This window comes from Antennarius striatus, chromosome 6 (assembly GCF_040054535.1).
Source record: "Antennarius striatus isolate MH-2024 chromosome 6, ASM4005453v1, whole genome shotgun sequence".
In the NCBI taxonomy this organism is placed as follows: Eukaryota; Metazoa; Chordata; class Actinopteri; order Lophiiformes; family Antennariidae; genus Antennarius; species Antennarius striatus.
The window spans coordinates 8,688,018-8,714,260 of record NC_090781.1 but is presented as its reverse complement, the minus strand read 5'-3'; the positions used below and the strand labels follow the sequence as shown (position 1 = coordinate 8,714,260).

At 40.5% G+C, this 26,243-nt stretch overlaps 1 protein-coding gene across 1 annotated transcript; it reads right to left on the bottom strand.

Moving 5' to 3' along the window:
- Positions 1-56: 56 nt before the first annotated feature.
- On the bottom strand, positions 57-20,688 carry ptgir (prostaglandin I2 receptor). The gene is made up of 3 exons (XM_068318298.1): positions 20,494-20,688; positions 19,323-20,353; positions 57-2,050 (listed from the first exon to the last, which is right to left on the bottom strand). The coding sequence occupies exons 2-3, from the start codon at positions 20,166-20,168 to the stop codon at positions 1,763-1,765; spliced, it is 1,134 nt and encodes a 377-aa protein (XP_068174399.1). The 5' UTR covers positions 20,169-20,353; positions 20,494-20,688; the 3' UTR covers positions 57-1,762.
- Between the last annotated feature and the right edge of the window lie 5,555 nt (positions 20,689-26,243).

The following is a 26,243-nucleotide window of genomic DNA, read 5'->3' as shown; positions in this document are numbered from 1 at the left end:
TGACTTTCTAGAATAAAATAATATCCTCTATGAGAGCACACCAGACAGACGTGATGTTTCTTTTATTAATACTTTATTCCACAAGAACAAAATGTGTACCACATAATGAATGCTCTTTTTTTCTCTTTCTTTTTCCAAAAAAACGTATTTCATTCATTTTTTAAGATGCACAACTCAAACACTCTCAATGACCAAATGTGTGGGTGGTAATGTGACTTACTTTCAGTCATGCATGTCTGAGCATTTCATAACCATTAAACAAGATAATCCACCGATCACCAAAACACCAAACTCAAATCACTCACAGTTATCCCTTTATGTCTGCACGCTGTGCGTAAAGCGAACTAACACGACAATGTGGATACGTACAACTAGAATGTGGTTCATAAGGTATTGATGTGCCATATTTAAACGCAGACACACCTTTAAACAACAACAGAACACAAATTCTCACAGTGAATTTTGCAGCAGCTGGATTTTGCTCGCTGTGGATATGGCAATAAAATGTACACACATGCAATGAGATTACTAACACGACAGCAATAGGAAGTACGACTACTTTATACTAAGTAGACATTACCACTTGACTATATTGGGAAACTACTAACCTGCTATTTTTATTTTCAAAATGCGTTAAGTAATTGTTACAACACATTAATCCTTTCTTAACCAAACTGCACAAATTGCATGCTCTTATTCATGTTTAATAGTGAAACAGTGTTGTCTGTCAAGGAACACACCTTTGACAAAGACCAAACATCGATAGAGCAGCAACTACTTTTCATGTATCATTCATTTCCTGTAGTTGCTAATCCTGTGTAGTCTCCACTGAGAGGAGAACAAACACAATACAGAAAAGTTCCGGGTCTTCAGGTGGACTTAAAACCAGAACTTTCCTGCGGTGGGCAAACAGCCTCCCACACTGCCCACTACTTTTCAGTTCCAGACTATTTTCCACTGGTACCATTTAAAAACTACACAGCTGGGTTTTAGAAAACCCCAATTTTGGGGCTTAGCAGGTGGGGGAACCCTAAATTCTATTGTGTCAAGAGACAGACTTTAAATAATTGTAATGTAACTATTGTCTTTTTGTTAGGGGGCTGAGAGTAGCATCATGAGGTTAATTTTAATGTATTTAGATTTTATATGCTTTATAATTTGCTGAAAGGAAAGGCTTGAATAGATTATGGTCTGCATGCATGTCGTTTACTGTTTATTTCATACTACAAATATTTAAATATTTACTGGCAGCATATAGGCTGATGCATTCCTTAGTGCGCATCTACAGAACTGCTTATTTTCTCACACAGACAATAAGAGGTTGAGAGTAAACCATCCATTTTCTTGTGGAAGAGACGACCCTGAACGTCTCGTCCACAGTTACTTCTCCCACTTTGGGGGTCAGAGATGTGGTGGAGCAGATCCCAGCTGGCTACGGACGAAAGTTGGGGTACACCCCATACGTGTCGCTGATGCACCGCAGAGCCACATGAAATACAAACAACCATGCACACACACACACACTCCCACATCTGTGGGCAATTTAGAACCCATTAACTAAACTTAAGCGCATGTTTTTTACAGGTGATTTCCAAAGGGGTAAGCTACTCTTTGGTCAAAGGATTTGTGCTTTGAAATGGTGAACTGAGGATCATTAGATGTAAATGTTCAAGTTTTGCAACCCATTTGTACTCCTTGTACAATTGGACTTGAAAGTCTCCCAGTCTCCAGTGACCTTCCACAGAGGAGGACTTCTTTTGGGTCACAGAGGTAAATTGGAGTACATGTTGGTCTGTTGAAGCGCTATGTTTGGAGGGTTGTGCTGTATGTGATTGTCAAGGGGCATGGACAAAGCACAATGTGCCGTCGTCTTCACAGCTCCTTTGCTGAAGTGGCAGCTCAACAGAGAGCAAAGGTGGTGAAATACAGACTTGCGGCAAATGATAAAAACCCAAGGATCCACAATAGGGTTGACGGCGTAGAAACGAAAAGCAGTCAGGTTCTCTCTGTCCCCACAAAATGGACGAATGGCGTTGATAAAACCTGCAATCTGCAAAAAGAAAGAGAGGGTTGAGGTTAGGTATAGTCTTTGTTTTATACAACTAGGTTACAAATTCAAACCAGAGGTGCGGCCACACCGATGAGATATAAGTCTTTACTCATTTAGAGCTGGTTTGGTACCAAAATGATTTCTGAGTCTTCACACTCTTGAGAGCGACTCTCAGTGCAGTGTTTGCTGCAAACGTGTGTTTAGCATTGTCTTTACCTTGTGCTCTTCTTGCCCTCTTAAAAGGTTTTCCATTTACATCTTTTCCCTCAAGTCAGATGTAGTTGGTGTGTCTAGAGTATTCTGTGTGAATAAGGACTTCCCTCTACTAAGGTTATCTCAGGAAACTTGCCATGTGTAGTCAATATGATGGTATTGGAATGTTAGAAACCTGAAGAGATTAGTATTATATGTTGATGCTGTGAAACTTTTGTTTCTGATGAATGTGGCAGACTTGCCAAGTCACTAATAGTTTTCGTCCATTAGTCAACTGATGTCAAAGAGGAACTTTTAGAATTATTGATTAGACAAACCTAGCAGATCAGATATTGGACATTTGTCACAGTGTTTGTCATCTTCAGGCCACAATGATCAGCTACTACATGTGAATTAAAAGTCTTTAAAGGCAAATTGTTCATTCGACAGAGCTTTGGTTACACTTCACCTGACACGATAAAAAATTCTGTTGGACGGATCCAAGTGGAGCCTCTGCCAAAAGAAGCCTTCTGGAACTATTATTAATTACTCAAAGTGGATACACTGCATTGGAATCTGGTAAATAGTGAGACATTATTTTTGACATTTCATAGACATTTCATGAACAAACTAACACTCAACTCAATGTTGTAGTTTCAAATATTCAAAATAATCCGACATGATTAATGTTGTCTACTAGAGCCAAATGGAACCTAATTCAAGTCCGTCCAACAGCGGCCCATGATGGAGTTGACGACACTTTGGTGTTTAAACCAGATGAGAACACGCAACTGTGTGTTTAGTATCAGTGTCAAGAGAAACTGTGGTTCATCTTGTGATAATAGGCCTTAACAAATATCAACATCCGTCTCTTTGTACAGATAACATACTGCAAGTAGTGTGAGAACTGCCTGAATGCAGACATAGACAATGCTTCATAAAAAAGCCACAAGTGCGTTGACCTTTGGTGTAATAGGTGGAAGACAGGAAGCCCACAAAGCTGCAGCTGGCTGCTTTTTCATCCTGTAGAGAGCAGAGCCCTGGAAGGTTTTTTGTCACCTCACTCTTTATGTCTATCAACGATTCTCCATTTCCTCCATGAATTACCCATCAAACAACAGATAATTCACGGCTTGCACTGATTGAATGCTTTTTGTGGACTGCTGTAAATGTTTCCCTGTTGCTAAAGCCTGGATTAAAAACCAAGCTTGAGACAGAGTGAGAAGATTAAAGGGGAAAAGTTTAGAACCTGTCCAACTAAAAATACCATAGGGACCGAGTGTAGAGCCGACAATGGCCCATCCAAAGTCACAGCCCAATGGGAAACAAACAACAATCACATGCCCTTTACTTTTCAGGAAGTTCATTCAAGGTGATGTGAAATTTCTTAAATTGCACAACTGATGTCACAATTACAGCTGAAATCACACCGATTTACCATGGATACATCACTCTCACACACACACACACACACACACACACACGCACTGTGACCCAATGTTAGTTCAGTTTTACCCAATTAATTACTGGTCCACACTGTCAGTGCTGACCCATTATGAAACTAATAATTATCTTCTCTTTTTTTTTTTTTTTGGGCAGCCGCAAAAGTGAATGTTATGTGCTCCGCAGCAGCTCTCTGGGGTCGTGGGTTCCCGTGAAGGGGATGTGACTCAAACCTCCATCCATTCATTTTCTCATCTTTTCTGAAGATGACAACACTCTTTTTCCCCAAACTATTGCACCACATACACTTTACAAGTGAAGCTGCCTGAATTTCTACAACCCTCATGGTTTCACCGTTGTCTCTCCCCTCTCCTCCTGTCTTCTTCTCATATGTGCTGATCTCTCTTCTAAAAAGCAGCACTGCTGCCAGCTACAGGGGATCAGTTCACTTCTAGTGTAGAAGTATGATATGGTATTGCCAGACCATCAAATCAATGGCAGTCAACGGTTGAAATACACTGATGTCAACGGACATCAGTGTATTTATTTATTTATTCTGCTCAAGGTTTCTGCCTGTAAAAAGAACGGTTCTGGTTTTTTTCCTGCATCCTTCTCCATAGTACTTGCTCATATGGAACAAGTTGAGTTCTATGAGAGCAGGTCTGTCCCTGTTCTACCTGGAAAGTGCCTTGAGATGACTATTAGTTATGATCTGGCGCTGTACATGGAATAGTTAAGATGTTTGACGTCCACCTGGCTCTGGACATGTAGGACAGAAAACAACATAAGAGGCAGGTGATTGGTTACGTGAAGTACATGAGAAGTGTCCTTTAGTGACCTTAAGGGCTTTCATGACAAGAATCACAACAGAGTTGAGTTATGACATAAGAACAGGCTTTATGCCGACAACAGTTTGTATTATTAATTAATATTTAAAGCAAAAAAAAGATACCTTGGCACACTGGTATGAAACACTAGCAGACATAATGATAAATACCTCTGGCAGTCAGTACACAGTTATTGTACACCTTATTCATCATGTAATGTTGCCAGAAACATTTCAAACAGACATGCACCCTCATATGCGCTGTCATAATCATCATTGCCCTTGCTGTCTTGCTGCACATTACTACCCTCAATGGCACTTCAGCTCTTCCATGCCACCCTGCCTCTTATGGTCCTCTGAGCAAACCACAAGCCCAGCTCAGAGGGACACTAATCACTGGCTGTCTTCTCCAAACACTACAGCCTCTGGAACCAAAAACTGATGGGAAACCAGGCTACTTAAACAAGAGCATATTAATGCATCAGTCTTTGGGTGAAGAGCAGCCCAGAAACCTTATACAGGAAGCGAGGATCAGAGTAATTAATTAGGGAAATAGAAAGTCACGCCAATGCAGAAAGCTTTTCAAAAACATGCAATTTGTAGTAGGGTGTGTACTCGTTTCAGAGAAGTATTCGATACGGATAATTTTTGACAAGTACGAGAATGATACAAGTAAAAAAACTCGCCAATACTCGTGCTCCTTCATTCATTTTCCTGAACGCTTGCGCGGGTCACGGTGAGCTGGAGCCTATCCCAGCTGGCATAACTGAGGGAAAATCCTCTGTCTTTATGCTCTGTGATTGGCCAGCCACACACAGGGCCCGCCCTTCCCTACAGAGACACTACACTGCACCACCCTTGCACACACACAGACATTGACTGATTTCTCTCTGCGTGGCTTCACTGTAGCTTGTATTGCTCTCCCAGGTTTTCTTCAGCTTGCCCCTATTTCGGTCAATTTAAGGTTACACGGTGAACTAGTTTCTGGTTTGGTTTTGTTACACGTACGCGGTGCATTTGACCAGACAGAGCTGAAAACTGCTCGTGTCGCATCGGTCACCGCCTCCACCTCAATGGTTTGGGGTTTTTTTACCTGCTTGTTCTTAGTTTGACACTTTCTCACTTCATTTAAAATTAGTGATTTGTATGCTGTTACATAGTGCGCGCACACACACGCACACACACACACACACACACACACACACACACACACACACACACACACACACACAGATAGTGGTGTACTCGCTAATCCTTAATTTATAAACATTTAGGCATGAATCCAACAAAAACAAATCAATTCATGCAGCAGATTCTCTAACCCTACATGTTATTATCACATCCTCTGTTCTGCAAACTACAATTATATTCATGTACACTGCTCAAAGTTATTTGACAGAAAACTGAAATCCCATTTAGGACCTTTATGTATGAATCCTTCAAGTTGAAAATGTTTAATGATGTATGTTGAATAATTGGATGAAAACAACACTGATCACTACATTCATCAGTGGAAACCAACTTCAACAGCCCAAGAAGGGCTAGATTGACACTATGTGGACAGTATGCAGTGGTACTTGGCAGCATTAAATTCAATTCAATGATGCATTACATCCCATAGGTGCTCAGCTGGATATAGGTCAAGGGAAGACAAGGGCCTTCATCATCCAGGAAGTGCCTATACATGGTCAAACCATTTAAAGCTGGGAATTGTCCTGCAGCAGGAGGAACTCAGAGGCCACGGCATCAGTTGTCTAACAGCAGTCAGGCGACTGCTGGCTGTGAGATGGAGGTCTGTGTGACACTCAAAGGATGTGTCTGAGAGCATCGCTGACCCACCGCCAAACTGGCCATGCACGGAAATGTTACTGGCAGGATAACATTCACCATGACATCTGCAGACTCTCTCACTACAGTCACATGAAGAGAAAGAAAAACCAATGATAAACCTGCCAATGCCTGTTTTCATTGGAGAACAGAGCAACTGTCTGTGGCCACCAGAGGCAAAACCATTCTCTTTTTGCGGAATCACTTGCTTTTGACTCTCCATTACACCTGCTGTCACTTTGATTTGCACTAAAGGAGGTGACATGGATTGACAGCCTTCCAAGTTTCCTAGATAGAATGATTGATATACCTGATTTTAAAGTGACTTGATGTTAAATCCGGCATGGGCAAACTATGGCCCAAACTACGTACCGCCCATTAGGCTATGTGATCCGTCCCGCCAAACTTGTTTGACTTTGATGAACTGGCAAAAATGGAAGACCAGCAGCATTGTTCTCACTGAAATTGTACAGCAAATCTACTGTTATGAAATAAATGCAGTTGCGAAATAATTTTTACAACAATCCTTGCATATGGATGCTTTACTGACTGTAAGGGCTATAACCTTTAATATGATGGTTTTTACATGTCATTTCCATTAGTACAAATAATCACTCCATCCATCTGTTCCTCCAATGCCCCATCAGTCAAAGTTTTCCCACCTCTGTGTTATACTGGGAAGATGAATTTTTCCCTTTTTTTAAGCAGTGTACAAAATTACAAAATGCTATTTTATATTCAATTTAGTTCTACAGTAAAGATCTTAAAGTATTTTTTTAGATCTATAACTAAGAATAATTTCCTATTCTACTTGAGCTGCACCTTTATTATACATGTGAAGCCAATTTGTTATTTTTTATGTATAAAACACAAAATATTGAGAAATACTGTGACAATTGCTATAAGATATTCAGTTTGCTATCGCTATAGAAATAAATCAGCAAATCCTCACAACTGAGAAGACAATATTGAAAACATTGGACACTAGTTTTCTCTTAACGACAAATCAAATAATCATCTTAATATGTGAGGTCAAAAATATTGTAATTAGATTTTCACGATATCTTAACATCTGAAAGCACAAATTGTTTTTTCGTGTAGCTCATTCCAGTCGGTGTAAATGGGAGCATCCTGGCAGGGATACATCAGATGCTATTTGGGTCTGATGACTGTTGACTTTCAGGAAACAGCCCACATAAGGGATGCTCGCTCTACAACCCATTCATTTCCATCTGTCTGTCCTGGAGGACTCCTTCCGTCTGCTTCTTCCTGATCCATTTCCACTGTAGGATCATTGTACATGGATGAGGGGTGATTGCAGAGGTTATGGGCCTTTCACCAGGCTTTTTAAAGATCGACCACTGCTTTTTAAAGGCTAATGTAGTAACAAGTTTGGAAATTTAGCTCTCGAAACTAAATCAATAAACTAAAGAGTAAGAGGACCTAGTGTGTGGTAGTAATTTGGTCTTGGTTCTTTACAATTCTACTGAAGACTTTGGAATCTAATTGTCAAATTGGTTGTCAACATTTCAACGTTTTCTTCTTCTTGTTGGGGAAAAAGGTATATAACTAATAACTTGGTATTATTAGTATAATAAAGTTTAAAGTATAATAAATATAAAGTATAATAAAGGTATATAACTATAACTTGGGATAGCTAACTAATGGTTCAGAGTTTGTCATTCTATTCCTCCTCATTTCTTATAGCATGCTATAAAATCTCTACAAAGAATTAATCTCTGCCCAGGCTGTTAAAATCACAGTGTCTTTCCCTCATTTATTGTAATTTAAACAAACCTGAACACACACTTTCAATGAATAGATTTCCACTTATTCCTCAACAAAAAAACCACAGTACTCAAAATTAGATTTGTGTCTCAACCCTTTTCTCCCCTAAACTCCTTTAACCAGAGCAGCATGAGATGCCAAATTAGGGAGAATCAAATGTTCATGTTTGTCTCTTGGCTCTCTGCTGATACTGATCTCTGCCCCTGATTTAGTCTCAGAAATATCTGATTATGCTGCTCCACGGAACAAATATTAGTGTAAAGTACAGAAGATTTTTACATGCTGGAATGTACATGAATTTTACTGTTTCATGCCGTGCAGAAAGATAGCGGGCAGGGATTGTGTAATCTGAGATTCAGAAAAACAAAACACAGAGATGAAAACTGAGTGGGTGCTTTCTGGCAAGAGTGGTTGGAATGAATTTGGTGCATGTAATCAATTTGCTAATTATGATATTTCCTCCTCCGGCTAATTGATTTTTCAGGACAGAAAAAAAATGTCTCACACAACAGTGCGTTTCCAGCAGCCATTAGACCTTTAATTGATGTTGTGCATGCAAAAAAAGGACTATAAAGCAACATTGTCAATCTATCCGTTTTTAACAAGTCACCTTTAATGTATACAATATTCATAGCCATCTCACTTTTTTCTCATCAGTCACGTAAAATGGAGTACAGCAAAGGGGAGCCACTGGTATTGGGCCTGAGACTGGCTATGGAGACCATTTCTGAAATGTGGCAAAAATCAGAAACCTGCTCCACATGGATGACATCAAGCGACATGTCAGGAAACATCACCAGCATCTACAGCAGCGACAACAGGATGTTATTATTACGAGGCAAATGTGGACAGATGCTATCAAAGATAGTCACCAGTGGTTGAACCACAAGCCTCTGCTTACGCTTCAAAATAAGAAATCAGTAGCGGAGCTCACCCCAGAGTGTTAAAGTTTCAGCTGAGGCTGATGAGGTTCTCATTTGTTTTGAGCAAGGTCTTACTAACAGCGTGAGGTGTCAGCTGACCGCTGCTACGTACCTACTGCCCCATCAGCCAAGCCTTCAATGCAACTGAACTCCAGCGTCCACCTGGTGAGAGCTCCTACAGTACCTTCAATTGTCATGTTTCTACTTACACCAGGATGTTAAACGACTGTAGCAGAATGGCATTTTGCCCTATAGAAACAAAAAGTAGGTGAGGAAGCAACATCATCCAGTTCTCACCATGCTGAAGGTGAAGAGCAGCCATGAGTGGAAGGCATCCCAAGATAGATTTCCCATCAGGAAATACAAGAAATAGCTAGATAGCAGTTCTGCCAAATCCTGATATACCAATCATCACGTAGTACTTCACAATAGAAAGGTAAGAGAGGTATTTAATACCTCCTTCCACTACTAGAAGACAACCATGAGAGATGACCTGCTGTCAAGGCTCTTTCTTTGTCCCTTGGTCCCTAGACTTCTGCTCAGGTTCAGACAGCATGTGGTGTCTATCAGCGCAGACATACAAACCTTATTTCACCAAATCAGACACCTCTCAGAGAACCGTCCACTTGTCCATGTCCTCTGGCGTGATATGGACAAGAGGTTGACGGATGTAACATTCACCAATCTATGTGTGCCGATTTGGCTTTTTTGCTCTCCTTTTTATGGGCTAAAGATCTAAAAAAAATTCTATGGACAAAGAAGATCATTTCTCTGAAGTATCGTTCACAAATCTGTCTAAATCTTTTAGACATCCCATCCCACCTCAAAGACGTGGCAGATCATGATGATTGAACACCATTAATATTGTGCCTTAGACTGGCCACAATAAAAGGCCCTGAAATGTTAATTTCTCTACCATAAGCTGTCTCCAAAGATGCCTCACAACATGTGAAAACACACCAGCCCAGGACCTCCACACCCGGCGTGTCTATCTCTAAGATCACATGAGACCAGCTAATAGACAGCTGCTGCAACATTCGGTTTCTAAACCAAAGAATTTCTGAGCAAACTGTGAGAAACCATCTCAGGGAAGCTCATCTGCATGTTAGTCATCCTCAACAGAGTCGCCACCTGACTTTAGTGTGTCATTTTAACCAACTTCAAATGCTCACATTCCATGGCAGGAGAAGCATCTTCCACCTATGCTTAATTTAGGAGAATCAGCATTATACTGTCTCACTTAGTTTGGACTACCTGGCGAGCTCTCCCAAAATACAAAGATGCTCTAAGAGCATATATCCTTATAATTATTAGAATATCTCTAACTTCACCTCGGAAATGTCATGTGTACAAGAGTATCTCACATTATATGTAAGAAAAGAACAACATATTGAAGGATATATTAAGATGGTTCCATTTAAGGTGACAAGCCCTTGTAGATTATTTATACAGTTTAGGGTTAGAGGAAGGTGAAACACTTTTCAGGTTAACCAGGATCAGCAGCACTGACATATTGTACATTTTTTGTTTACTAATAAGCACATGTGATTTATTCATGCATACATATTTACCAATGAGTAGGTATTACTAACAAGCATGGGTGTATTAGTGAAACATGCACATGTATTTGTCCATCTCTTCTCCACAACTGTGCTTTCAAGATTTCATGTTCTGCAAAAACTCCTTATTTTACTGTGATTATTTTATCATGATTTTTTTTTTTTTTTCATTTCAGATGAAACACATTCATCTACCATCATTTCGCGGGTTTATCACGTGCTGGACTGTCAGCCGATTTCCTGTGTCACACATCCCTCACAGTAACGGATGATCACGTTGGTTTGTTTGATGTGGGGGTATTGCGTTTCACAGCTGTGTCTCAGATAAGTTTTATTAGGTCATAAATCTCCTGTGAATTATGGAAAGGTGACGAGTTCTCTATGCACATACATTTACTGAAAGATTAACTGATAAAGTTTACAACAGGGAAGGGCATAGATATCAGCACTATTTGAGGAAAATATCTGGACTTATATTCATCATTGCTCACTCAAGAGTAAAGGAAACACAGGTAGAAGAAATATCATTTCAACACATGTCTGCTTGTTGAAATGCAAATACAGATACAGTCTTGCTTAACCCGTCTGAAATATAGCTCTTAAACTGATTTCTATTTTGCTGCACAGTTTTTGAAAAACATTACTTAACTGATAGAGATAAAGACTCAGTTATTTGTCTGCTGGTACCATGAGTAAAATACTGGTGACAAATAACAAATATCACTACAACAGCATCTGCATATCAGGTGTAACACATGAAGAGTCCCACCCCTAAAACTGAGAAACTCTACACTTGGGTGTGGAGAACATTTCACGCGAGGCTGAGTGAACAATGGAAATACAGATGGATGGACAAATAACCGCAAAGACAAACAGGGAGAGCATTAAATAAAGTGCAGGTAAATGGCATCGTGAGAAAGATATGCTGATATTTTCTGTGTGTTTTGGCAACAATATATTCAAACAGCCTCGTCTGATAAGTTCTAATTCACATGCAAAAACCAAAACCAACACAGGATTTTGCACAACAGAGCCTCAACAGGGAGACTGACCTTCTTTTGCACAATAACCAACGCTGACAGAAATGTTTAGCAATCACTGGCTTCCAAAACGTAACCTGAAGCTTCTGTTGCATGTTTATTAATACAGCCCAGAGGAAAAACACAATTCTAACACAAAGGTCTTGCTCAGTTTTTACTAGTGGGGATGTGAGGAATATCCAGAAGCCCAAAAAAGAAAACAGTCGGTAGTTTTCCCTGTCACACAATGCGTGCATTATAGTTTTTGTGGAAACAACAGTATACACCAAAAGCAAACTTCACTGACCAATCAAAGGCCATAATTCATGCAAACATTATTTCTCTGCCATCGTATTGCTTTATAATATTTGAGCTGAATCCACAACAACGAATAACAAGAGGACACGGTCTAAGTTACAAAACTATGGACCAAACTTTAAGACCTGATATTTGACAGTCCAACTAAAGAAAAAGGGAGGGAATCTCTCCCCTTGGTTTCCTTTTTAATGTGAGACTGAGATCCTCAGTATTTAAGTGTGTTTGTTGTGACTTTGTGCAGAAGATAAGCATTTCACACTTTTTACGCATGTCTAATAAAAATGGAACGCACCATACTTCTTAGAGAAACCAGATTGGCCTTTCTTCTGCTTATGGTGTAGTAAAAACGAATCCACAGCAAAAAAAACCATGGTCCTTAATTTACTCTAAAACAACAGCTGCCAATAGGAATCCCATCATTTAGTTCGAGCCTATTCCAGTGAGTTTGGGGCTGTTGTTGAAGATTTATTCATGGCTGGCGGCTCCTCATCTCCTGAAGATGCAAACATCGGCATCAAGAAGGCTTCATCAAGCAGATTCTTCACTTCCAGTGATTCATTACAAACCATTTACACCACTGACATTTACATTTCCCCCCAGAAAACAGGAGACTGAGTGCAGCAATGGATTAAACATTCCAGCTGAGTACTTTAAAAATATAAGAACTCAAGAATATTTAAAGGTTGAACTGTTACTGGTCTTCAAAGTCACTTTAAAAAAATGTTGGATTATATTATTGCATTACGTGAACGATGCTAGTGAATGTTACTATCTCGCTAGTCTCGTACCGGAGCTTGGCTGTCTGTGTATGACTGAACTCTACAGCTAAAGCTTTCAATTTCAGGCACATTTTAAGGGTGACTCAAACCCTACTGACATTGTGGTAGTTTTAAAGATTTTATCTTTTAATTTATATCTTAAGGCTGAAGCCTACTCTTGCTGATATGGAGCAGAAGTTTATTGCATTTCAATTTATTGCAGAAAAACCAACATTTATGTCTAAGGGCAATTTAGAATCACCAATACAGACGTTGGGATATTATTGATTCATTTCGATTTATCTTAACCATTAATATTGACGCTATAATATTTACACCGTTTACATCAATCTTTGATAAATATTTACAACATTATCAATAAAAACCAGGTTGTGAATTTCATCACTGGAGTCCCTGGTGCTGATGGACCTGATGACCTGCAGTGATAATGACCTCGGTGTCTCTGTGCTGCTTGTGTTTGTCCACTACAACATCTGTCAAATGGATCTGCAGGGCTGGTATAATAAACAGCTACCACATCAATAAAAGGTGTTCAGAAAGAGGAGATAACAAATGTGTCTGCATGCAAGACATTGTACATTTGTATTTGTAATGTTTTATAGCAAAAGGAATGTCAACGTAAAATTCTGCTATTAACAGTACATCTATATTTGGGATGATAACATTTATTTTTGTAGTTTATTTTGTGCTTATATCAAAACCTTTTTAATTAAATAAAATGGTTTCACTGACAGAAGACCATCTTCTTACGTAACTTGTTATATTCAGTGAGAATAATGAACTACAGGCCAGGTTATATACAAAACCTCACTTTATATAAAGGCAAATAATTACCAGCACATGTAAATAATTTATAAATACTAAGTGTGTAAAATGTTCCCTGTAAGTCTTTACTATTATATTTTCTTATCAGTGAGACAAATTCTACAACACACGTCATCTACCAACAATGTACATGATTCATAGACACACAATCACAACCAATCTTTTTGCAGCAGTTAAGTGCCTTCAATTCGAAGGGTTAGTGAGAGTTCAGCAGAATGAGGAAGAATTTACTCTTGATTTTTGTTTTCACCACCAAAGTGATGTTTTCAGTATGTTTGGCAAGAGAGAAAATGTGGAGAGTAGTCTGAGAGTCTGGTTAGGAAAAAATTGGAAGCAGATGACAACCATTTAATTCACAAAAAAATCAGAGTGCGGAATAAACTGACACATAAACACAAACAGGAATTTGTTCATTGTTGCACAATTTGATATTGTAGTGATTTCAAATCTACATATAATGATGTCACCGCAGGGTGCACAATACATCTGTGTCATAATAATAGAAAGATGTCACCATTGCCTAGGACTTCACTAATCGTGATAAACAACAAGTGATAATTACCCTTCAGTATACAAGCTATTTAGTTTTACAGACCACAACTTAACTGCTCTTAAATCACTCTCAATAGTCTCACCACTGTGTAATGTAAGCCAGTGGGAGTTAGGAGTTTTCAGCACAAAAGCCCACTGCGGGTTACCAGCTCAACACCAAACAGCCAAAGGTCCAGCTTAGTGACCAGCTGGTCATCACTGTGGGACATTCAGCTGCTGGAGGTCCAGACTTTTCCTTCAGAAGCAAACAGAAAAAGAGTAGTGCAACTGAAACTTCCGTTCATCGCATGGAAACAACCAATCATCAATCAACCAGGTATCATCTTCAAATGTTCGTCTCGTGAGCTCGTTTTCGCTGGCCCCCAAGTGTCTGCTTTTTACGTGATACAGGTTTAAGTGCCAATAACTCGGGGGGAGATTCGTTTTAACTTCAAAATAAATAAAAACCAAGCAGTGAGGCTGCTTCAGTGAGACTGAATGAAAACCCATCAGGTAACGATAATCACCTTTGCCTTGTTTTCTGTCCTCCATCTGTTGTTCACATCTGTCTTTGACCTTTTTCAGTCAATCTGAACCTCAACTATTAAAAAAAAAAACACCTGCTCACCGGCGACTAAAGCCTTGGGCCAAACGCTTACTTAATTTTATTTTGGTGTGTGTTTATGTTGAATGAATCCGCTAAGAAAGAGAATCTCATTCTTAATTTTATAAAGCCAGCTGCTCGTTGCGGCGGATCACCTTTCCTAATAGAATCTAGGACGGAGCTCACAATGACATTATCTCCCAGCAGCACCTGAAGCGTCACAATCACAATAAACGCTCGGCAGACAAAGCCAGCACTTCTTTGTTTAAATTTGCTACACATCTTTGTGAAGGATGGGTTTTTTAAAAACCCTTCTACAAAACAATTTATATTGTCTTGCCTCTGTCACATGACAGATTTCTTCTGTGGAATTCTACCGCTACCACTCGGTGTGGATCCATCTGACACCTCCAGGTCGTTCAGACGTGTGGGTCTATCATGTTCCTGTTTCTGATAGGCCTTACAGGGATCTCAGCCCTGAGTCATTTAGGATTTGTCTGGACCTGGGGACTTCCCCATTTTGTTCACACTGTTCCACGATTACATTCAGCTGGGAGTGCATTGGAATGAAAGCCACCATCCAGACTGGGATTTGACTGGGCTTGTTGAGGCACATGAAAGCTTGTGGCTGTTGTGAAAAATTCTGATGCGGTATGTACAAAGGTAAAGCCCCGTAGGGAGCCAAGCTCACACTAATTTTAATGTTGAAGTTGTTTTTAAAGCAGAATCTCAAGTGGAACTAGTCTTCACATATCTATTACCTGGTTCCTCAATCTTGAAAAGCAACACATTTTTACTTTTTCGTCAACAAACAAAAGAACATTTTGATTTTGATTTTTTAACACCATGAGGTATTATCAGACAGATTTATCAGGTGCTAATGTGACTCCTGGAGACATGAAGTTCCTGTGACTATAAATGTGTCAGAGCTGTTTGTCTACCCTGTTTGCTCAGTTGGCTGAAGCATTTAGACACTTTCATCCATCTTTTTCTCACATCAAACAATCTGCTTTTCTCTTGTGAACCTCTTAAACATTTTTCCATTCATTCATTTTGTCAGCCCACTTTATCCGCTTGTGCAGGTTCGCAGGGAGCTGGAGCCTACCCCAGCTTGTCTTATGGCGTGAGGTGGGGAAACTCCGGGCCCGACGCCAGTGCACCGCGGATATTTTTCCAGTGCAAATCAATCATTATCATACCACCAGGGACAACAGAGTGATGATTTGTTTAAATACTTCATTGATCCCTCAGAGCAGAAATTCTTCTCTGTATTTGAGGACTGGGCAACCTAATAGCATCCAGGGAGCAAGTTGGGGTTAAGAATCCTACACAAGGATACATGGGCATGCAGACTGGGGTGAGTTTTTAATTGTATGTCTATACAGTCACATGTGCACATGGTGGCCCAATAAATGGTAGTGATGACAATGATCTTGGGGTGACCTGCTATGAAATGCTATGAATACAGCGTGTTTCAAAAAATTCTTGAGCAGAAAATAAAACCTTAGATAAAAATTGGCCTTTTTTTAAATCCTTTTTTCATCTTCCTGATCTCTAGTCTATCACTTTGCTATTTCATCACCAGGGGATGTCACATGTTCTGTGCATTTGTGTAAATTATCGTTTTACAGCTGCTATTTTAATGCGTGTAATACGCTCTACAACTTATTGAGCTGTAATTGAATTTATGGGCCCCTGTTGCTCTCCCTATCATCAAGCCAATATTAGTCTGCTGAGTAAGACTCAGCCTCCCTGATTCCAATCTGTCTTATCCTGCCACTCCAATTGTTCCGTCAACAACAACCAAAGTTTCTTGATGGATGATGAGAGATTTGCATGATACCCTTTCCTCGCTGTTTGATTAATATAGTGAAGGTGAAATTTGGAGCTAAATGCAACTAAAATCTTAAATGTCTCCTGTCAATAGAGCGCAGCACTTTATTGATCCAGGTATTGATGAGGACCATATGGTCTTCAGGCACATTCTGTGGTTCCCATGAGAACAGAAGGGCGGGAGGATATTTGTGATGGTTACAAATGCGCCGTCAGTCTGCAACCGAAGACAGTTCGGATCATTAATAGACTGAGGACAGCAGGTCGAAAAGGACCAAAGACAGGCCAAATGAAGTAAGGGAGTAATTTCTCTTCCTAACAGAACTCCTCACTTAAAAATGCTGTTTTTGTATAATTATTCAAAAATGTCAGAAAAGGGGTTTAAAATACATATCCCAACAAAAATGTTCAGTTAACCTCCTGAACTTGATCGACTATTGAACATCAATCCCTGTCAGCCACAGCTGTGTTATTTAGAGTCAACCTCTGTACACTTGGTGGCTACAACCTCAGGTCATGTTGGATCATTCTGTAAAAAGGAGACATTGAATCAGTGGATTGTTTGAGTTGTATCTTTGTTTAACATGCAGCAGCCATACAGTCCCCTCCATATGGTGTTACATGTCGTAAAGCAGGAGGACCTCATGTTTGACACATCAAACAAATCACACGTTTTCTCATAGGCCAGCTGCAGTTATAACTTTCATGACATCAGCTTTAATTGGTCACATTCATTTCCATGCCATGTTCTCTAGAGGCGCAGCAGTGTGTGTTCCAGGGTTCAATCAGTGTGATATACAACACCCACGGCTAGGGCTGTGGAAACGTCACGTCAGCCTACCACACACCCCCGTAGTCTCCAAAAAAAGTACACGCCTCTGTGAGAAATTCCCTCGTATGATCATCTTTTACCACTTCTGTGTTTCACCACAAAAAACCTGTGGTGAACTTCTGCTTTATGAAGCATGAAAACGTCGCTGTGTTGAAAAAAACTTTCACGTCTCATAGATGTACACAGATCATCTGATTTCCTTTGGAGGTCAATGCAAGATTTCTCAACTCGATCTGTACAAAGTCTGCAAAACTACTTGTGTCTCTAAGGTGAATAACCAGTTCACAATCCTCCTTCTTACTCGTTAAAGGAAACAGCCATGCATTTTTAAGGATCTTCTTTCCATCCTACAAGTTCAGTCCCTCCAGATGAGGCAAACTGCAGATGGAATCCATACAGAGCGTGAGAGCATCATTCTCTCTGAGGTGTATTCAGTTACATCAAAGTGCTTTGAGTACATTGGGACTTCCTGGAAACACACTGGAGCGGGAAAACACAGTTGGGGTTGTCACATTATCGCTTATAAGCAAAAATAACGACACACTCTTTCATATGCTAATAAGAAAACTTCCAAAATCTGAAGCATATCAGTTCCAAGAACCTGTTTGTAATGTCTCCACTGTAATCAACAGAATCAGACTCTCGCCCACATCTGTTTGGCTTCAATCTAACTGCTGTTAGGCATAAGAACAGGACACACATTCTGTGAAACGCGATTAGTCTGTTAAGATGTGCACACACACACACGCACACGCACACACACACACACACACACACACACACACACACACACACACACACACACACACATACCTCTCTTATTTCCTTTAGTTGCAACCTCAAGGATGTACATGCACACGTGCAAACAAGCGCTTGCACAGATAAGCACTGGAACACATCTGATGAGAGGACGCATGAATCATTAATTGGTTAAAAACAGGATCTTGTATTATTCATAAAGATGCACCTAATATTGTAAAGAGGCTTGTAACTCAGCATTGATTGGTTGAAATGCTGACCTAATATGTAGTCTAAAATTAGGGTTGTAATATAATCAGATCGGATTGAGAAATTATTTATTTTGGATAAAGGAAATGGAAATTCCACATAATTAAAGCAGCTTTTACAGTTACTGTTATTCACTTGTTTTACTTCAATTCGAAAACAGCCAGTCTACCAGTCATTCACACTGCAGACGGTGAGGTTTCAATTTCATGTCTTACTCATACAGTGCTAACAGACGAAAGCCATCATTGCTGTGCATTCCCCCTGCAACCTCTCAGCCTGAACCCTGGGAAAATACCTCTGAACGCGCAGCAGTTTGGTCAGACTAGTAGTACAAGACGTCCAGATGGAGACAATGAGTCCTCCTGCAGGAATGTGATCAAACATTTTACTGCATCATTTACTGCAAAGGCAGGGCCAAGCAATTATATTTCAGGATTGACGGGTCAAGCAAATACACAACCCATACGCTCACATGTACACGGTGACAGCATGCCTTGTGTAGCACCTTTTAACAAGTGGAGCAGGCAGAGCCCAGCACAATCATAGGGAAAGTCGAAGATCGTTCATCAACCACATATCACAGATACGAAAACAATTTCTATGTCCATAATGACTCCAGTATGGAAGAAATGAATTGATTCTATTAACTCGGAAGAAAAGGAGCAAACACTCAACTCATGTTTGAAATTATCGTCTCATGTCAGTGTCAGCAGAGCTACATCCAAAATACTCAGGAAATACTCGTAAATAAAATGATTAAGAATATTCTCTGTTCCCTTGTTGCTTTAAAAACTTCTTTTGATTTCTTTTGATAAAGTTGCGTTACTTTTTCAGATGAAAAAAACTTAGTGGTGTAATGATTGTACATGTGTGTGTGCTTGTGTGTATATGCGTGTGAAGCACATGTGCGAACACACACACAAGCGCCGCTGTCAGAAGATCATAAAGCTCATTGGTGAACTCACAGTGAGAGGCAGAGAGCAAACCACGAAGATGACGGTGATGAGCGCCAGCAGCACCAGGTGATCCATCTCCTCTTCTCCCTGTGTGAACCAGGCCAGGCTCATCTTCCTCTTCCTCCCCGTGGACGCGACCGAGCCGCGCCGCATTAACTGGCTCCGGTGCATCTGGCACAGACTGACAATGACCGACCCGTTGCACACAAACACCGCCAAGATCAGCAGGGCCATGAGGGACGAGTAGGACAGAGAGAACGCCAGCACCAAGTTGGCCTGCTCATCTCCTGTCGCGTCCATGTCGATGAAGCACCACGTCCCGGGGCAGTACTGTCTGAATTTACCGTACCCTGCGTATGGCAGGACACAAAAACCCAAAGAAAACAGGTAAATAAAAAATAGAGTGAATTTGGCGAAACTACTGCGGATGTGCACTGAGTAGAAGTAAGGGTGGCTGATGGCCAGGCAGCGCTCCACAGCCATGGCGCACAGGATGAGTGTCGGTGCCAGGCCGAAGAAACTCATGGCAAAGCCGAACAGTTTGCACAGTCTTTCGCCGCCCAGTCCGATCAGGGACAGGTTGCGAGCGTAGCAGATGAACACCGAGGGGCTGAGGAGGCAGGTGCCCAACAGGTCGGTCAAGGCTAAACCGGTCACCAGGATGCAGAAGACCGAGGAGCGGGATCGATGGCCCCTCTGGTGGACTCCAAGGATGAACAGAGCCAGGAGGTTTCCCGTCACGCCAGCCAGAAACATGATGATGCTCGGCGCCGGCCTGCCTTGTCCGTTAACGGTGAGGGTGTCGTTGCAGGTGATGTTGGTGCACGACCCACCAGACAGCGTGCTTCGGTTCATGTTTGCCTCGCTGGGAATGAACAGACGACTCAGTGTGGGACTAATGAAGACACTCCAGACAACAGAACGGAATCCTGACCCCTGGACGTCATGAGGCAACAGTGAAACTGGTGAGCGCTCGAGTCCATACTGCTGAATAAGGTGAAAGCTTCACTCATTTGGCCTCACACTGTTTAGAAACCTTCCTGTGGAACAATGATGCAAGAACAAAATTCAGAGCTTACAACAGACTCGCCCTTCGCTACTACAGCCAAACAATGAAGATCTAACAATACCAGCCTCTGACATCAAACTTTGATTGATTGATTGATTGTTCAGCTCTCACCTGTATCCTGGTTCGGAAGTTCAGGAGTTCTGCTTCAGAGACTGTTTAGTGGTTTCCCCTCCACGTCTTGATCTTTTTTTTTTCTTTACATGTTTTCAGACTCCTGGTTTATGAAATAAGAGCCGTCGTGTGGGTCAATATTCACTTACCGTCTGCAACACAACAGCAGGCGCAGGCAGATACTGAAGGAGAGACGCGCCTGTGGAGCCTCCTCTCTCTCTCTCTCTCTCTCTCTCTTTCTCTCTCTCTCTCTCTCTCTCTCTCTCTCTCTCTCTCTCTCTCTCTCTCTCTCTCTCTCTCTCTCTCTCTCTCTCTCTCTCTCTCTCTCTCTCTTTCTCTCTCTCTCTCTCTCTCTCTCTCTCTCTCTCTCTCCAAAGTCCCACCCACTGAATTTCTGCACCATATCACACTGATAGGCATTCTAATACAGGATACTTAAATCATAAAAGTATATTTCAGTAACTTTTTATCATATGATTTTATAATAACACTGTATTATTATTTAGTAATGATGATAATAAGTAAAAGGCAAACTGCATTATGAACCCACTGACTTTATTTTATCCAGTGATTTAGACAAAGGCATTGTTTTCAGACTGAATCAGATTGGTCAGCATTGGCTTCTTTCTCCTCAGAAAAAAAAAAGCATCCTAATTAGTTTTTGTCCCAGTATTTGCTTTGGCAGTGTCTTTCCTTGGGTTCTGAACACGTGTTTTGAACAACCCTAAGCTGGTTTACATTTTATGTGTTTGGCACACAACTGAAGTGACAGAGGCTTTCCCTGCTTGTTTGCACCTTTCTGGCTCTGGATCCATTGTGTTTGAGCAAAGTCTGGTAAAATACATGAGCAGAGACAGACACGACTCCACCGACTGCTCCGAAATGAACACGAACACAATTCGTGTTCATAGGTTGGGGAAGTTACTGACATCAAACTGACAACAATATAACACCAAATAAATATAGAATAAAGCCCTACTTTGTGTTAACTTTAAACTTAAAACTTTTCGGCACCATTTGAGTAGACGGTATGCACGACCACTGCTGTGATGATTCACTGATTGATGGACACTTAGAACATAGAACCTTCTTCACCAACACAGCATGGAGTGAGAAGAAGAGTCCCTGCAGAGCTTCTTAATGGCTTTTGTTCATGTTACCTCAAAGAAGTGCCAATAAAACCTTTCACGACTGGGAATCGAGCCACAAACACAAACGTGTGCGTAGTCGTGGTGCGTCAGTGCTCAGATGTCAGTCAGTGCCTCCATTGGATTTTCTTCCTGGTTCTGTCTCTCTGATTGACAGACCATACTGATTACAGCATGATGCCTGCGTGGAGTAACAGAGTTTCTTCTTATTGATACGCAGCTGCACAGCCGGTTCGTGGGTGGTCGTTCACTGACTGGGATCACAGGGGTATTGTTAAACAAAAATACACGTAGGTATTTGATTTTAATGTTTCACAATGTCTCCGTAGCCCTACACCCTCCCTGCAAACAAAGTTCTAATTTACTTTATCCACCCTATGGCACTCTGAAACTTTAACGGTATGCAGGGTGTTAACAGTAACACTGTCGATAAAGCAAACCAGACTGGCACTTAAATAAACAGCACACATCAGATGGATACGTATTTGTAGATGTTCTCTAAACCAGCAGATGAGTTTGTATACATACCAACTGTGACAAAAAGATCATAACACTCAGTGACATTGCATCAGCTCTTAATATGATGAAGAAGTCGTTTACAATAAATTAGAGAAGCTCTGATTTACCGCAGGGCCCAAAATTTAAATATTTGTCAGATGGTATGGATGGATGGACGGATGGACGGATGGATGGATGGATGATGATTAAAACAGGATATTGTCTGTTCATGCTGAGGACATAATAAACAATACCAGTTGTTTTCGATCAGTAAACCACACACATTTTCACACATGGCGTTCCCTCACTAGACAGAAACATGAAAACATGTTACACAACACAGAAACACTTCGATCCACCTCGCGTCGTTCCACACAGTGTTGTGGAATCCAAATTAAAGAATCCTGTGCTGCTGATAACTAGTCAATTACTAGGAGTTATCAGAAGTAGTTACAGTAACTGCACTGCAATAATAATGACACACTAGAGTTAGGTGTGTGTGTTTTATTAGTTTTGTCTGCAGTGCTTAAAATGGAAAAGCGTCATTTTTTTCAACTTCAATTCCTCCTTAGTGATTGAATCTGAGATGGAAACGAGTATCAAGACATTTGCCATGAAGTAAAGGGGCATCACTTGTCAACCAGAGCCTTTTAGTGTCTGTACCATGACTGTATGAAATTAAAAATTAGTGAGTCAATTTTCAGGAAGAGATACAGCTAGCTTTTGTGGGAACTTGCAGCTCTTTGGAGACCGATGGTATTTCCACATTGTACTGCTTCGACCACAATTATGAAACCTACGCAGCCCATGGAATTTGGGCTTGGCTGTTTCATCTGAATTTCACCATCCATTATTTTGCCCCATGAGAAGCTGGGGTCTTATCCAGGGTGTACCCCACCTTTTGCCTGTAATGAGCAGGCCTGAACTCCAGCAGACCCTTGAACCACAAGGCGACCGGATGGATGGATGGATGGATGGATGGATGGATGGATGGATGTATAAATAGATGGATGGATGGATGGATGGATGGACGGACGGACAGACGGACGGATGGATGGATGATCATTAAATAATAATAGGTTTCAGACCGGTTCTGATTATTGTGACCTGAATATAGAGACAACAGAAAAGAGGTTTAATTTATGATTAATTATGAAATATCACACGTTAAAATCATAATTTGTCCTACGCAGTCAATACCGTTACTAGATACAGGTCCAAGAGTTTAACCACCCGAGAGGAAAGAGAAATGTGTGTGTGTCCTTGTGTGTGTGTGTGTGTGTGTGTGTGTGTGTGTGTGTGTGTGTGTGTGTGTGTGTGTGTGTGTGTGTGTGTGTGTGTGTGTGTGTGTGTGTGTGTGTGTGTGTGTGTGTGTGTGTGTGTGTGTGTGTGTGTGTGTGTGTGTGTAAGACAAAAGAAAGAAGTGCCACGTCTTTGCATATTTTTATGATTTTATGTTTTTATAGTCTGGTCATGGTTATCTGTTTCTTCTCACTGTAATTGTTTCCATGTTTTCTGTGATTGATAATATCACGTTTGTAAGTCATAGAAGTGATTGAATCCAAATCATTTAATTATCACACACATGTTTTCAGTTGTACATGCCAGTGTCTTAGGGTTGTGCCTTCCAGAACTTCTTCCCTCTTTGTATTTGCTCTTACATATACGGGAAACCACCGACGCAAAAATAGATTTGTAAAATCCTTAAAGGTACACAGTGTGCAAAGATCCGGGGCTGGTGATGGAGATGGTGCTGATGTGAACACTGAGTCCACACACACACATGAGACACACTGACAAAGTACCAACAATTAAAATACTTTGAGTGTATTTGACCGTTGGAGTCAAATCCCAGTTGAGATAAAATGTTTACCTGAAGATCAGCAGCTTAAGTTCCCATAATTTTTGCAATCACTTTGTCTTAATATATAAATTAAATATATATAAGCCCTCCAGTACATCAGCTTTTGACAAAGCACCAATTAAAAGGACATTAGATTTTTGTAAAGGACAGATTAAGAATTACTCGTTGCAGATTTAATCTAATACATTTTGAAAATTATACCTTGCCCAGGTGAGTTTTTAAAAGTTTTGAAAGTTTTAAAATATCCAAGGAGAGTTACAACAGAGAATCCTCAACATTAGAATGGAAGCTCACATTGCACTTGTGAATGACATGGTTAAGAATAACACGTAACCAGAAACAAGAGAGGGCCAAGGATAGACCCCTGAGGTACAGGTTGGCTTCAGGAAAGATGGCAGTGAGTTGCTACAGATACAGTTAACATTGCTATTTCGCAAGTGAGAGGAAAAACATTTAAAGAGTGAAGATGAGGAGGCATCCCACTGATCAAGAAATTCCGATATTCATTGTGTCAGAAGCAGTATCGAAACTGGGAGATTTTCAGTGTCAACAGAAACCATCTCATCACTCATCCTTTTTTAGAGTGTAATATTTGTGGTCTATCCTGAACCAAAACTAAAACATCTCAAATACTTTTTTTTTTTTTTTTTTTAAGTCAAACAGTTTTTGTAAAACCCCAAAAAGAAGGAGAGTTCTTAAAACAAACTGGGAAAGAACCCATGAGAACAAACTGAATCATGACATTGTAGGTATAGAAACCACGCAGTTCCTCTAGAACTCTTGCATGCATGATTTCAAGAATATAAAAAGACTTCATGCTTGTCCACATGGTCTCGTCGACGTGTCTCTACATATTATAATTCTCACACATGCAGAAACCTGCAGGTTTATAACCTGAAATCTGGTTTAGTTCAGCCTAAACTGTAATGATTCACTCACTTCAATTAAGACAATATAACGTTTTTGTTTATTTAATGCTATCTAAAGGAATGCATTGACTAAGAGTCAATTGTTTACCTAAAATTATTATAATCAGGTGTTGAACACCTTTAGCAAAACAGGTACAGTAGTGGATTTTCCAGTCCTGCAGAGACATAACCTCCGATACAGGAGTAATAACCCAGGCCTGCATTGGCTTACCTTGTTTGAATTCATTTAAACCATAATGATATTTGAATATTTTCTCCACTAGCAGAGCTTCACCTGCTGTTTACTCATTTTAAAAAGGCCTTGGACAGTCAGGCGTGCTGTCTCAGACTACGCCTCCCACAAATCGAATGAAAACTCTCCTGCCAGAGTCAGTATTCTCAGAAATGTATTTTCATAAAAAGTATATTATAGTTTGACACCTGACTTTGAAACCACCCATTCTCCCAGCGGGGTCCTTCAAGCAGCAGTTAGCTGTTGTGGGCTGAGTTACTAAAGCAGAATGGGGTTTGAACTTTTCTTCTAACACAAGTTCATCTATTTGTTCTTTTGAAGCACTTTTACAAACATGTTAATCTATTTCAAAAGAAATTCATCCCAACTCCATCAGCTGAACCCTGAAGGCGGTGTGTCACACAATGACAGATTAAACACTGCTATGACTAAATAAAATATATCTATATCTCTGACACAGAGAGACAGTTATATTTACCATAATTCCTCTTTCCAGTTGTTTTTTAAGTAAGGTGCTTTCACTTCTCTGTTCTGACTCACTCTGTGTGACAATCAGACATTTATGGAAGTTCACGAGGTTAGCGTAGCCCTATCCTGGGCTGTATCCTCACTTGTGTGCTTACTTGTTTGCTTACGCTACTCTATATACAATTGACTGCAAGTTTACTCAGTGGTGAGATGTGAATTGAAATTTAAAACTACGTCCTGGTCTCAGTTTCCTCCTGTGATGCAGAAATAAGCTCTGGTGTGCAGATAGAGATGAAATCTGACCAGATAAATCTAGTTTCTGATCTGTTGTTTCGGATTTTGGGGCAGCTGTGGTTTAGAATGTCAGGATGGCTTTGTAAATGACAAATGGTTCTCAACTAACCTACCTGATTAAATAAATAAAGTTTTTTTTCAATATCAGCTCCAGATGTTGACCCCACCATCCACTTGAGGCCAATGTACTCATTTATTCTGATACTTCTGACCACACCTCATGATCTTCATCAGCAGATGGAGCTCAATGTTCTTGCTGATGCTGATGGCTTATTCCATCCAGCCGCTTGCAAAAGTCCGTCTGCATGGAGCCAGGG

Excerpts from the sequence above, each read along its gene's own strand:
- ptgir (XM_068318298.1), bottom strand. The coding sequence starts at position 20,168 with ATGAACCGAAGCACGCTGTCTGGTGGGTCGTGCACCAACATCACCTGC. Across the intron at positions 2,051-19,322 it reads TTTGCTCTCTGCCTCTCACT|ATTGCAGGTTTTATCAACGC; the intron begins GTGAGTTCACCA and ends TTCTTTTTGCAG.